The sequence below is a fragment of the Anguilla anguilla genome, chromosome 13 (genome assembly GCF_013347855.1).
Source record: "Anguilla anguilla isolate fAngAng1 chromosome 13, fAngAng1.pri, whole genome shotgun sequence".
In the NCBI taxonomy this organism is placed as follows: domain Eukaryota; kingdom Metazoa; phylum Chordata; class Actinopteri; order Anguilliformes; family Anguillidae; genus Anguilla; species Anguilla anguilla.
The window spans coordinates 4,277,421-4,291,635 of NC_049213.1; the positions used below are offsets into that span (position 1 = coordinate 4,277,421).

At 50.1% G+C, this 14,215-nt stretch overlaps 1 protein-coding gene across 2 annotated transcripts in view; it reads right to left on the bottom strand.

Moving 5' to 3' along the window:
• The window catches only part of map3k12 (mitogen-activated protein kinase kinase kinase 12), a 57,287-nt gene that overhangs the window by 25,744 nt on the left and 17,328 nt on the right, over positions 1 to 14,215 (bottom strand). The window contains exons 1-2 of one of the 2 annotated variants that reach the window (XM_035389613.1): positions 13,261 to 13,724; positions 5,846 to 6,387 (exon numbers count right to left, since the gene is read on the bottom strand). In XM_035389613.1, the coding sequence (XP_035245504.1) occupies positions 5,846 to 6,311 (466 nt within the window). In that variant the 5' untranslated portion in view covers positions 6,312 to 6,387; positions 13,261 to 13,724. Of the gene's footprint in view, positions 1 to 5,845; positions 6,388 to 13,260; positions 13,725 to 14,215 lie in introns of those variants that run through there. The other variant, XM_035389612.1, reaches the window with a different exon arrangement.

A 14,215-nucleotide genomic window follows, 5' to 3' on the forward strand; every position in this document is an offset into this window, starting at 1 on the left:
CTAAAGGGACTCCAGCTCGGTCAGTAGTACCCAGGGTGCGCTATAAATAACCAGCGGGATTCTAAAGGGAGCCCAGCTCGGTCAGTAGTACCCAGGGTGCGCTCTAAATAACCTGCGGGATTCTAAAGGGAGTCCAGCTCGGTCAGTAGTACCCAGGGCTCGGTCAGTAGTACCCAGGGTAAGCTCTAAATAACCAGCGGGATTCTTAAAGGGAGCCCAGCTCGGTCAGTAGTACCCAGGGTGCGCTCTAAATAACCTGCGGGAATCTAAAGGGACTCCAGCTCGGTCAGTAGTACCCAGGGTGCGCTATAAATAACCAGCGGGATTCTAAAGGGAGCCCAGCTCGGTCAGTAGTACCCAGGGTGCGCTCTAAATAACCAGCGGGATTCTTAAAGGGAGCCCAGCTCGGTCAGTAGTACCCAGGGTGCGCTCTAAATAACCAGCGGGATTCTAAAGGGACTCCAGCTCGGTCAGTAGTACCCAGGGTACGCTCTAAATAACCAGCGGGATTCTAAAGGGAGCCCAGCTCGGTCAGTAGTACCCAGGGTGCGCTCTAAATAACCAGCGGGATTCTAAAGGGAGTCCAGCTCGGTCAGTAGTACCTAGGGCTCGGTCAGTAGTACCCAGGGTGCGCTCTAAATAACCAGCTGGATTCTAAAGGGAGCCCAGCTCGGTCAGTAGTACCCAGGGCGCGCTCTAAATAACCAGCGGGATTCTAAAGGGAGCCCAGCTCGGTCAGTAGTACCCAGGGCTCGGTCAGTAGTACCCAGGGTGCACTCTAAATAACCAGCGGGATTCTAAAGGGAGTCCAGCTCGGTCAGTAGTACCCAGGGCTCGGTCAGTAGTACCCAGGGTGCGCTCTAAATAACCAGCGGGATTCTTAAAGGGAGCCCAGCTCGGTCAGTAGTACCCAGGGCTCGGTCAGTAGTACCCAGGGTGCGCTCTAAATAACCAGCGGGATTCTAAAGGGAGTCCAGCTCGGTCAGTAGTACCCAGGGCTCGGTCAGTAGTACCCAGGGTGCGCTCTAAATAACCAGCAGGATTCTAAAGGGAGCCCAGCTCGGTCAGTAGTACCCAGGGTGCGCTCTAAATAACCAGCGGGATTCTAAAGGGAGCCCAGCTCTGTCAGTAGTACCCAGGGCTCGGTCAGTAGTACCCAGGGTGCGCTCTAAATAACCAGCGGGATTCTAAAGGGAGCCCAGCTCTGTCAGTAGTACCCAGGGCTCGGTCAGTAGTACCCAGGGTGCGCTCTAAATAACCAGCGGGATTCTAAAGGGAGCCCAGCTCTGTCAGTAGTACCCAGGGTGCGCTCTAAATAACCAGCGGGATTCTAAAGGGAGCCTGTCTCGGTCAGTAGTACCCAGGGTACGTCTCTTCTTCCTGAGGAGGCTGAGGAAAGCCCATCTGTCTCCTCAGATTCTCGTGAACTTCTACCGCTGCACGATTGAAAGCATCCTCACCAACTGCATCACAGCCTGGTATGGAAACTGTTCTGCCTCGGACCGGAAAGCACTTCAGAGGGTGGTGAAAACCGCCCAACGCATCACCGGTACTCCACTCCCAGACTGTCCAGCGCAAGCGGTGTCTGCGGAAGGCGCGCAGCATCGCCAGGGACACCTCTCACCCCAGCCACAGTCTGTTTGCCCTCCTTCCCTCTGGGAGGCGCTACAGGAACCTCCGTTCTAGGACCAGCAGGTTCAGGAACAGCTTCGTCCCCTCAGCTGTCACCTTGCTGAGCTCTGCACCACGGAGATAGCCCCCCCACCCCCGGATACCCCCCTGGACCCCCCAGCCCCCCCCCACCCAACTAACTCCAATGATTGAACTTTGCACTGCTGCACCTTGGTCATAACATGTTTAACATATTTATATCTATCCACTATCCACATATTTATCATATTGTATTCATATTTATTCACTTTCATACTGTATATACCTTAGCTTTTCATATTCCATATTCTATATTTATATTATACATATGTACATACACCTTACTGCACTTTACTGCTTCTTTTGCACTTCTGGTTAGATGATAACTGCATTTCGTTGTCTCGGTACATGCACTCTGTGCAATGACAATAAAGTTGAATCTAATCTAATCTAAAAAATAAAATAACCAGCGGGATTCTAAGGAGAGCCTAGCTCGGTCAGCAGTACCCAGGGATGGAGGGACGAAAGAAGGGGAGGGAAGAGAGGAGAGAAGTGGGGGGGTGGGGAGGAGGAAACCGCCACGGAAGCACTTCCTGTTCTCCGGATGCTGATTTCCTTCAGGCCCACGCGACGCACTCCAGCCCCACTTCACATCGCTGCTCTTCGAGAGCGAGAGACGTTCCAGGGGTTCATCTAGGGTCCTTTACAAAAATTCCCCTCCCTTGCATAGCCTGCGTTGTACAATCGCTACACCCTCCTTAACGCGTGCAACGTGAAAGCATGCTCCTCGTGAAAAAATAAATAAATAAATAAATAAACAGAAACTCAACTGCTATGCAATAGTGAACATGGGAGGTGTTCAATAGCAGGACCAGCAGAGTTAGTGATAGTGAGAATACAAGCACCTTCCCCTGTTAGCTAGGTTCAGGGCTAACGCGGCCATGGATTTAATAAGAAGTAGCTGCAGATGTACTTGAACTCGCCCCATCACCCCCACCCCCCAGTCTGAAACCCAGACAGACGGGGGCGGGGGGGGGGGGGGGGGGCTTTAATCTTTTGGGGGTAATGCGCTTTCGGCACTAAGTCCTCCTTAGGGCCATTGTGCGGGATCTATGATGAGTCCAGCAGCCAGGGGGAGGAGGGGGGGTCAGGGGCGGAGGGAGAGGGGGTGGGGGCGGAGTGTGGAATAGAAGGGGCGGGGACTGGGGGTTTCCCCTGGGGGGGGGGGGAAGCCCACAGGACATTAGAAACAGAAGGCCCATCCAGCCTGCAGCTTTTAAACGGCTATACACTCTCCCTTCCAAAAAACATAGACTAACAGCACACACACACACACACACATACACATATAGACACACACACACACACACGTGCATACAGACACACATACACATACATATACATATAGACACACACACACACACACATGTGCATACAGACACACACACACATATACATATAGACACACACACACAAGTGCATACAGACACACACACACACACACACACATACATACAGACACACACACACACACACACACACACAAGTGCATACAGACACACACACACACATACATATACATATACACGCACACACACACACACACATATACACACACACGCACACACACACACACACTCACACTCTCACATACACACACACACACACACACTCACAGACACAGACACATACAAACATACACACACACACACACATACACACACACACACACACAGCCGGTCTCCTTTGCACTGATAAACTGCTCCAATTAGAGCTCCTTCCAGATCCCCTTGAGTTCTTTGGAATTATGAGGCGGTGGGAGGATTCCAGAACCTGGCAGGTCCTCCCCACTCTGAGCCTCACACAGCTTCTCAGATGAGAGCCATCTGGGCCGCTGGCCCTTGTCCTCATACTTTGCGTCTATCTATCTGTTTTTTTATTTTTGGTCTATCTTGCGTGCGTTTGATTATGCAGACCGTTAGAACACTGGGACAGTGAGGCAAGCGTGATGCCAGGAAGCAAAGGCCACTGAGGGAGGGGTGGGTGGGGGGGGGGAGGGACACACCAGAAAGTGTGCACAGGACAGAGGACAGAGAAATGCAGGGGGGCAGAGGAGGAGCAAGAGGAGGTGCAGAAGGAGGTGCAATTGGAGGAGCAGGAGGAGTTGCGAGAGGAGCAGTGGGAGGAGGTTACCAGAGGGGCAGGAGGAGCTGCGAGAGGAGCAGCAGAAGGAGACACACACTCACACAGTGGGAGGAGATATGGGAGCAGCAGGCAAAGGAGGTGCGAGAGGAGAAGCAAGAGGAGGTGCAGGAGGAGGTGCGATTGGAGGTGTAGGAGGAGGTGCAGGAGGAGGAGCAACAGGAGGTGCAAAAGGAGCAAGGGGAGGTGCGAGAGGTGAAGCTGTGTTAAGAGAGACTTGCGTGTCTGTTCTGCGTTGAGAGACTCACGTGTCTGTTCTGCGTTGAGAGATTCACGTGTCTGTTCTGCGTTAAGAGAGACTCGCGTGTCTATTCTGTGTTAAGAGAGACTCGCGTGTTTGTTCTGCGTTAAGAGAGACTCGCGTGTCTGTTCTGCGTTAAGAGAGACTCGTGTGTCTGTTCTGCGTTGAGAGAGACTCGCGTGTCTGTTCTGTGTTAAGAGAGACTCACGTGTCTGTTCTCCGTTAAGAGAGACTTGTGTGTCTGTTCTGCGTTGAGAGAGACTCGTGTGTTAAGAGAGACTCGGTGTCTGTTCTGCGTTAAGAGAGACTTGCGTGTCTGTTCTGCGTTAAGAGAGACTCGCGTGTCTGTTCTGTGTTAAGAGAGACTCGCATGTCTGTTCTGTGTTAAGAGAGACGCGCGTGTCTGTTCTGCATTAAGAGAAACTCGCGTGTCTGTTCTGCGTTAAGAGAGACTCGCGTGTCTGTTCTGTGTTGAGAGAGACTCGCGTGTCTGTTCTGCGTTGAGAGAGACTCGCGTGTCTGTTCTGCGTTGAGAGAGACCCGCGTGTCTGTTCTGTGTTAAGAGAGACTCACGTGTCTGTTCTGCGTTGAGAGAGACTCGCGTGTCTGTTCTGTGTTAAGAGAGACTCGCGTGTCTGTTTTGTGTTAAGAGAGACTCACGTGTCTGTTCTGTGTTGAGAGACTCGCGTGTCTGTTCTGTGTTAAGAGAGACTCGCGTGTCTGTTCTGTGTTAAGAGAGACTCGCGTGTCTGTTCTGTGTTAAGAGAGACTCGCGTGTCTGTTCTGTGTTAAGAGAGACTCGGTGTCTGTTCTGCATTAAGAGAGACTCGCGTGTCTGTTCTGCGTTGAGAGAGACTCGCGTGTCTGTTCTGTGTTAAGAGAGACTCGCGTGTCTGTTCTGTGTTAAGAGAGACTCGCGTGTCTGTTCTGTGTTAAGAGAGACTCGCGTGTCTGTTCTGCGTTAAGAGAGACTCGCGTGTCTGTTCTGCGTTAAGAGAGACTCGCGTGTCTGTTGTGTTAAGAGAGACATGGGGTCAGCGTGCGCTCTGAATTATGCATGAGGGAGATAGCGGGGGGGGGTGTGTGGGGGGGGGGGGGCGGTCCGTAGGGAGTGCTGGCACTGCAGTCACACACAGGCATGTGTCATTCAGAGAAAAAACACAGCAAGAGGACGGACCGAGGCACGGGGAAGTCAAACAAAGCACGGAGCTTCTGGCTAAATCATTACAGCTGCAAGAAAATCACAAAACTGGAACCTGAAAGCTATGCTAGAGTCATTACTCTGGACAGATGGGGGGGTTTAAATTTGTTTTGTGTTCGGCTGTGTGTGTGTAATTTCACCCTTGGTCAATTTCTTGGTGACAGAAGGGTTATTTACTGCAGCGGTGGAGGAACTACAAACAAATAAAAACCCACAACAAGGTCATAAATGTCAGCCTTTGAGATTAAATGTAATACTGAGATATCTGTGCATATTTCTCAGAATCAAAATCATACCTGAGTGAAACAATTATTTGAAAAATTTTAACCCTTTAGACACTTATTTTTGTACAGTGTTAGTTAGTTAATGTTAGTAAACTGCAGATCTGATCCACTTCTGGTCTGAATATTGGTTTTGTCCAAACCTACTCAGAATAAATATAATTTTCAGCATCTGTGTCATTATCCCTACTTTTAATGGTGGTCCATTACAGCTACATCATGCAGTACCTATTCATTCCTCCAGCCAGCAGGGGGAGCCAGCGCCCTTACCTTCATGATTGTGCTTGTGCTCAGTGGAGTAGGCCTTGCCAATCATAGTCCACACGGGCTTCAGGCAGCCGAACAGCCCCTCCAGGAAGCCTCCGCCCCCGGACTGGCACTGCAGCCGGATGTCATCGGCCTGGCTGCGGACGGCCCCGCCCTCTGCGCTCTGCCCCGCCTCCGCCCCGGCCCCGCCCGGCCCCGCCTCGTTCTCGTGCAGCTTCAGCACGCTGTTGGCGAAGTGCTCGGGCGGCTCGTCGCTGGGGGTGGGGCTGTGGCCCCCCCCGCCGCCGCCCCCGCCGCCCGTGTCGATGGAGAGGACGTTGCGCAGGACGCACTGGGTGGGGGTCAGGTCCATCTCCGGGGTGCAGGCGGGGGTTTCGGCGTCCAGCCGCCGGAACGGGGGCTCGGAGAGGGGCGTGCTGAATCCCGACAGGGACGGGGACTGGGCCCGGGGCTCGTGGATGCAGGCCATGGCCAGCTGTCACTCATCAGGGCTCCCCAGCACTGAGGGGTACGACCAGGGGCCCGGAGAGAGAAGAGCGGGACGCCTGGAGGGAGGGAGAGAGGGAGGGAGAGGGAGGAGGGAGGGAGAGAGAGAGGGAGAGGGAGGGAGACAGAGGGAGGGAGAGAGGTGAGAGAAGGGAGGAAGGGAGGGAGAGGGAGAGGAGGGAGGGAGGGGAGGAGGGAGGGAGAGAGAGAGAGGGAGAGGGAGGGAGGAGGGAGGGAGAGAGAGAGGGAGAGGGAGAGAGGGATGGAGGAGGAGGGAGGGAGGGGGGAGGGAGAGAGAGAGGTATAGAGGGAAGGAAGGAAGGAGAGAGACGAAGGGAGAAAGGGAGAGAGGGAGGTACAAGTACAGTCAGTACAAGAATGTTTTGGCTGAAAGGTGGGTTAATATCATACATCCGTCAGCCGATCAGCCTGTCTTCAGTGACATCAGAGAGAGATCTTGTGTGGCGCGAGCTGAGCGAGCCGGTGGCCGCTGCGGTCTCAGAGACTCCGCAGATCCTGAGACCGAAGACGGCCACCTCATAACTCGTCGTTATGGAAACGGAACGTTTTAATTCCTCTTGACGCGGGCTACGCGTTCTATTCTAGGCGGCGATCCGAGCTATTGTTAACACACCTCACTCGAAGCCGACGCTAACAGAAACCCGCCGGTCTCGTCCCTTCCGCCGCCGCTGGTTTTCGATTTGACCTGAACCGAGCGTCTGTGCGCTCGAGTCATCGGTGCGCGCACCGAAATGACATCACCAACACGTGTGCACTCCCACCGTACAATAAAACATAAAGGGAGGCCTTTACCTGAAGACACAGGCCCCTCCCACACAAGAGCAGTTAATCCACACCCCAACATGGTCGCTCTCATACCAATTCTGCCAATTACATTTTACTCCGATAGCTGTTTTTTTCTCATATGAACTCCGGTAGAAGCTGGACTTGCTGTTTTACTGTGGCATGCTCAGAACCAGCACAACTGTTATTGTCATAGCATTCGTGACGATAGCTTCATTTGCAGTGCCAACGAAATGAAACAGAACGAAGACAAACACCGAAGAAAACAGCCGAACGGCCCAGATAGTTATAAACGCCCTGGGCCCGTAAAGGAGGTCTGGAGCGATGCGCCCTGCACGCACGCCCGCCCCGTCCGTTGGAAGAGGGGGACGAGCGCCATCCCTCTCGCCCGCCCTCTCCTCTCCCCGTCCCCAGGTCTCTGACGCGCCGTCGCCGCGGCGGCGCTCATTTGAATAGCGCTCTCCCCGCCATTTCGCTTCCTGAGGCTGAGAGAGCGCGCGGGGTCCCCAAGGACAGCGCCGCTCCACACCGCCGTCAGAGGGAAGAAAAAATAACACACAAACACAGACGAGCGCTCTGCTCGGGAGAGGGCGGCCATCTTTACTCTCCTCTGCGCCTTGTTTCTGGCACGGGGGAAGGAGGCTCTCTCTCGCCGTCCCTCTCGCTCGCTCGCCGTGACGGGACGGGGACGCAGAGCGCCTCCTTCGTCAGATTTAACGTCCCCGAGGAAGAGAAAGGGAAGCGTCGTTCCCGAAAACCTGAAGCTAATTCGCTTCCTGGCGTCGCGGCGGCTCGAGGGGAGGAGCCAAGGCAGCGCAGCGCGGCTCACGCCGGGTTCCCTTCGTCCGAAGGCCGACGCCGCGTCTAGCGCCCTGCCGACCGAGCCCCGAACCGCGCTGTTTTTATCTCAGTTCACGAGAACGACTCCCTGCTGATTTCACCACCGTCCGTCCTCAACACGGCTGTACTTTTCCAGGTGTGTTCATACCTGTAATTCACTCCTGGTGGGGAGGGGGGGGGGGGTGGGGTGGGGGGTGGGTGCAGCCTTAGTGACCAATAGTAAACGAAGACAAAACTACACACCCCTACTAGACCACAGGAGACCCAGCTAACGCAAAAGGTCAACACAAAACAATGTCGCTGGCATGCAGTGGCAGTGTTATAACGCTGACAGAACTTTCCATTGACATTGTGAGAACAGTTTTTTTTTTGTTAGCTAAGGGAAGTCCCCTCTCAGTTGGAAAGTAGACTTACGCACCACTGGCAGAGGTAAACACACAGATTACACGTGCGTCCAAGTGCCTGGGACACTCTCGTGAACCGTAACACGTGAATGTGGCTGGGGGTTCAGTACAGACAGTTCAGGAAATGAATTTAAATCTAATTCACAAACTGAAAAATCTCCATGGAACGCCGCGACACAACAAAAACATGAAGGGCGTGACACAAAAACAGCACAATTCTGCACATGTCAGAAACGTTTTTTTTTAAAGGCTCTTTAAAATGTACATAAGAGAAAACAGAGAGCAGCAGCCACTGTTGAAAATTCAGAGCTGATCTCACACCAGGTGAGCAAGTTACCTTTAAACAGAAGCCACCGTTTGCCCGACTAACTCTCCAGGATCAATGTGTAAACGAACATCAGCATCACAGTCCCCACAGAGCCATGGCAGCGCGAAAGCTAACCTGCGTGGGTTCAGGAAGAAGCTACGGTGGGCTTCCGCATGGATGCTGATGGTTAGAACTGCAGACTCAAAGCCTGTTAACTTTCAGATGCAGTCCACACGCGCTGAACTGTGTTAAACTGTGCAATGTTGTTCTGTCAGAAACTGCCCGATTTATTTATTAGGGGTCCAAGCAGCGAAGCTGGTGGAACTGGTTACTAACTACACGCTTTTAATTTCTTGAGGAGGTCTGTGTCTTCAGCGCGGCCTTGGTCTGCAACCGCACATGCCGCACATTGCGCACAACCCCTACACAGACCCACTTTTACGTGCACTATGCAGAAGTATAAAACAGCCTTTAGTGTTACGACATAGTAAAGACCTTTACGCCTAGCGGCTAGGAGACATCCATGGCGATGCAGTAAATATGTTGGGTGAAGGTATATGATCATGAGGACAAAACCATTTAACCCTCCTATTAAATTTGGGATCAATTTGACCCCATTCAATGTTTACTCTCTCTAAAAATATGGTTACCATACTTTTTCAGCTAGATATTTCATGACTTTTCCTAACTTTATGGGGAAAACATGGCAAACATGAAATTAACTGAAAAAAATATTTTCAATGTCCTGTAAACATGTTGTATGCATTGGTGTTGTTGGGGTCATTTTGACCCCAAGCTCTATTGTTATATAAAACCATCATTTTTATCTTGTTTTCGTTGTGTTGGCTGAGGGAACTTTCACATTAATGTGTGTGTGTGTGTGTGTGTGTGAGTGAGAGAGAGAGAGAGAGAGAGAGAGAGAGAGAGCATGCGTGTGTGTGCGTGTGCGTGTGTGTGAGTAGAAAACATAGTTCCCACGAGATCTCTGATCATTCACCATGGGGGTGGGGGCAAACTTATAATAAGGGCTGCACACACAGCCCTCTAAACTATTTCTCTTTGCATTTGTGCCTCAACTAAAGATTTTGAAAATGACCACCAGACAGAGGCATATATTTTCTACCACTGAGGTTCTGTCACAGATCTTGGAGAGTGAAAGTGATTTAGATGAGGATATGTCTGGAACTGAGGATAATGTTGAGGAGGACCCTGACTATGCGACATCCTCCTCTGATGATGAGAATGAAGCCTTTGAGATACCACATTCTGACCCTCCTTTTGTTTCTCAACCACCAATAAACCGTCCTGTCATCTCTCAACCACCAAAAGACCCTCCTGTCATCTCTCAACGACCAAGAAACCCCCCTGTCATCTCTCAACCACCAAGAAACCTTCCTGTCGCCTCTCAACCACCAATAAACCCTCCAGACATCTCTCAACCCCCAAGAAACCCCCCCGTCATCTCTCAACCACCAAGAACTGACATGTTCACTTCCAAAAATGGAGAACTATTATGGTCCGGATCCCCAGTTGAAAGACAGGGTAGACTTAGTGCTGCTAATGTCATCAAAATTGTTCCAGGCCCCACCAGATATGCTAGCAGTCATGTACAAGACCTAACGTCTGCATTTGAACTCTTCATAACACCATCAATGCAAAAGGATATTCTTGAGATGACAAACTTAGAGGGGAGGTGTGTGTATGATGACAATTGGAAAGAGCTGGATGTGACCCACTAACAATCCTATACTGGGTTGCTTATTTTGTCAAGAGTGTACAAGTCAAAAGGTGAAGCAACAGCAAGCTTTGGAATGTTGACACTGGTAGGGCAATTTTTCCAGCCACAATGTCTCTGGAGACATTTCATGTTTTCTCCCACATTATATGCTTTGATGACAGGGAAACAAGGCAGGGTGGACAGGAGCGTGACAAACTTGCACCTATCTCGTCTGAATGAAGAACTGATACCCACGGGTACCTAGTTGAGCTGTTATGTTCATTTTTTATCAAAACTCAATTCTGGTGATTAATTTACTTTTTATTGGTGTTTCTTCATTATTGAATAACTGTCATATGTTACTTATTGATGTTCTTAAGTGTTATCTGAACCTAAACATTTGAAATGTTTCACATTTTTAATATTTTTTCCTGGGGTCAAACTGACCCCGAACATAAAATGTTACTCTGCTTGATAATAAAAGGAGTGTTTCTTTCCAAATGTTATTTTTCTTTTTTTAATGAGCACGTAATACCAATATAAAGCCCTGCAAACACCAAAACATACTTAGTTTTCCACTTTAGGTCAATGAATGAGATTGTACAGTCATTTGCATATTTTGCAATAGTCATATAAAATCAATACTTGATGTATAAGGGGAGGATGGGGGGAGTCATGTTTTTTTTACTGGGCTATTAAGATGGTCAGTAGAAAGGCCTAAAGTAGCTGAGAGAGAAACTTGGGTAACACTTTCAGTTACAATTATTTTCTGCAGGTTTATATTGCTGGGGGGGGGGGGGGTCAGATGAGGACCTGGCAACTTAAAATATTGTGTTCATCGAATAGGTCACTGACATTTCACACACGTGCACACACACAAACCTCAACAATACACATTTGTTTGAAACACAGAAGCCTGCATTTCCATTTTAAGAGCTGAGGATGCCGCTGCAGTCAAAACTAGAGCGATGAGAAACAGAATTTCTCTTTCGTTATTAGCCTACATTTGTGATGTAACACATGGATACGTGGAATTGGAGTTAGGCCTACGCGTATTTGTGATTCGCCAAGAATGGTATTTGTGTGTGTCATCTCGCCCCCGCAACCGTTAATCTTGCTCCCTCTACCTGCCCCATGAACGGACTCCGCTTTCCCGCAGGAGAGCATAACTCACCTGCCTCCAACTACAAAACAGAATCGAGGCATTTTCCCATTTATCAAAATATGTCTACAATCCGAACACCGTTCGTTCTTTCTATTGTATGAAATCCAGGCTACCCGGAAGCAATATGAACGTGATGTGGGTTTTTCCATCTGATTGTATGCTGTATTATGTCAGGTGTATTAGGTACTCCAAATAAAATCGCGTCTTTAAGAGTTAATTTAGGCCAAACGGTGACGGTTGTGTCCGATGTTTGTGAAATTATGAATATTTCCCATCTCCCATTGACTTGGGGTTCCCACACGCGTAACATCAGACGAGAAAACGTGTCGATAAAATCGTTACTCTCCGTCCCACAGTATATGCTTATTGAATATTTCATCTAACAAATCATGCTCCAGTGACGTTGTATGCGTGAGTCCTCATGCATGGCATCGGTTTGTGTAATGCACTGGCTATTTGGAGGGTAGCGACATTACTTGGGCGATCAGATCAGTCGAGATGTCAAACATCTTTATCTAACTTCAACGATAAGCCCACGTCAAGAATACCACATCACAATTTTAAAAAGGGGGCAGGTAAGACTGTTACACCTTATAATACAGTATAGCTGTCTTTAGGATGACTGCCCGTGTGCTTATGCCCCTGTATTTTGGCACATGCATGCTTCCATACACACAACCTTTACACCGTTATTTTGTTTCTTGTCCGTTTCACAAGCGCATCCCCTGGTAGGCCTACACCCCATTACGCGTGTGGGTGCGCTAAAATTGGGTTCATTTCATGATTCGTTTGCCCACCATTCTGGTGGGAAAACCAGAATTTCATTCCACCTAACGGTACCACCACATAATCGCCAGCCGACCCAGCCAAGAACACATCAAAATAAATAGGAAAAGATACCATGTTGGGTTTGTAGAAAAAAATATCACCCGCACTGACTGCTCGGATATTTTGAACAGGTTATAGGTGGGTGACGAAAACCCGTCAGTAGTCTCACAGTAACAGTACCCACACCAGGTAGACTACACACAGTGTCAGTGTTACGGAGAATAATTGCGACGATATACATAGCATTCAGTAGCTAAACACACAGATCTGCATTCCAAATCCGCCTTCCCTTTGTCAAAGCGATGCATCGCATCTGCCAGTTTTAGTTATCAACCTACCCCTCTGGTGGGTCAATTTAATTTTAAATGCTGGTTCTCGCCTAAGTGACCCTGTTCTGCTGGGACTGCAGGGATGAGAGAGAGAGGGAGAGAGAGGGGGAGAGGGAGACTGTTTACAGCACGGCATCTCACCGTCATCCGCTTCGCATCACCGCTTCTCACAGGATGCGGACGGATGCGGGAGACTGACCGACAGACCGCAAACCGTCCTCCACACATTTTCTGGCTACAAACCCGCTTTCTGTGTCACCCGCTTCCCGACACCGCTATTCTCTCGCTCAGCTGCGCGGTCGGATCGGCGGCACAGACCCGATATCTCTCACCTGATTCCTGCCATTCAGTTTGCCGACCATTCCTCCCCACCCAACCCCCCATACGCATGCAATAACGTATCTGCAGATGTGCACTTGGCTTACTAGTATGTGTAAATAAAAAGCTTAGACAGGTCGAGATGTTTGCATATTGGTCCATTACCCACAATATACGTACATGTAGCTAACATTTAGATATTGCACGGTTAAAACTATACCTGTAGCAGCTTCGATGTAGGGACTCAAATGAGATGATCCATTGTTGTGGTTGCCTGTTTGTTTTAGTTGTTTTGTCTCTTAATTTGATCCAGTTGTAATCTTCTAAAACCAGGGTAATTATTGAGCTTTCTTGTTCTGTTTATATAATCAGTGTCAACGCTCGCTTCATCTCACCGCATCCTCTGGTCGCAGCGTCACAACCGCGGAGCCAGTCCTTGCTTAAAAAAAACACCCTTCCCTATTTCCCCAGTCTACCGTTGTCCCCCACCGGGTTTGCGTTCTGTATATACTGGCGCGACTGTGCTCTTCTTTGCAGGCGAGAAGAAATCGTTGTAGCGACCCTGTCTGTCTAACCCCTTAAGGTTTTATACTGCGGAGTGGCTTACCTACCGAGTGCGAAGGTGGGGGGGGAGGGAGGAGAGAGGCAGAGAAGGAGGTGGATACGCAGCGGGTGTGATGGAGAGAGAGAGGGAGGGAGAGAGTGGAGAGAGAGAGCGCGTTTTATTAATCAACGTACACCCCAACCTTCCCGGCTCGCGCAGATCGTCCAATCAGAGGACGCCGTCGCGAAAGGTTCAGCCCCGAAGCACAGCAGCAGGTTTATAGTAGAGAAGGATCGAAGGGATTCGGCGCGTGCTCCACTACTGTATGTTCCTGAAAATGATGTCATCCCCCTTGCACGCAGTATTGTGCCGGACAGAGGGCAAATTAAATCCGTCCATCCCGATTAAAACCCCCCTCGCATGTCTCCATGTTTATCCGCTATGTGTTATCCCTCTGGATCTGACTGCAGCCACTGATAAGTATCACGGCATGTCTTTTTTATGAGCAGCTTTACCGATCATAGGTAGCTGGCTGTAGTGTTTGTGTGTGTGTGTGTGTGTGTGTGTGTGTGGGTGTGTGTGCGTGTGTGTGCGTGTGTTTGTGTGTGCGTGCGCATGTGTGTTTGTGTGT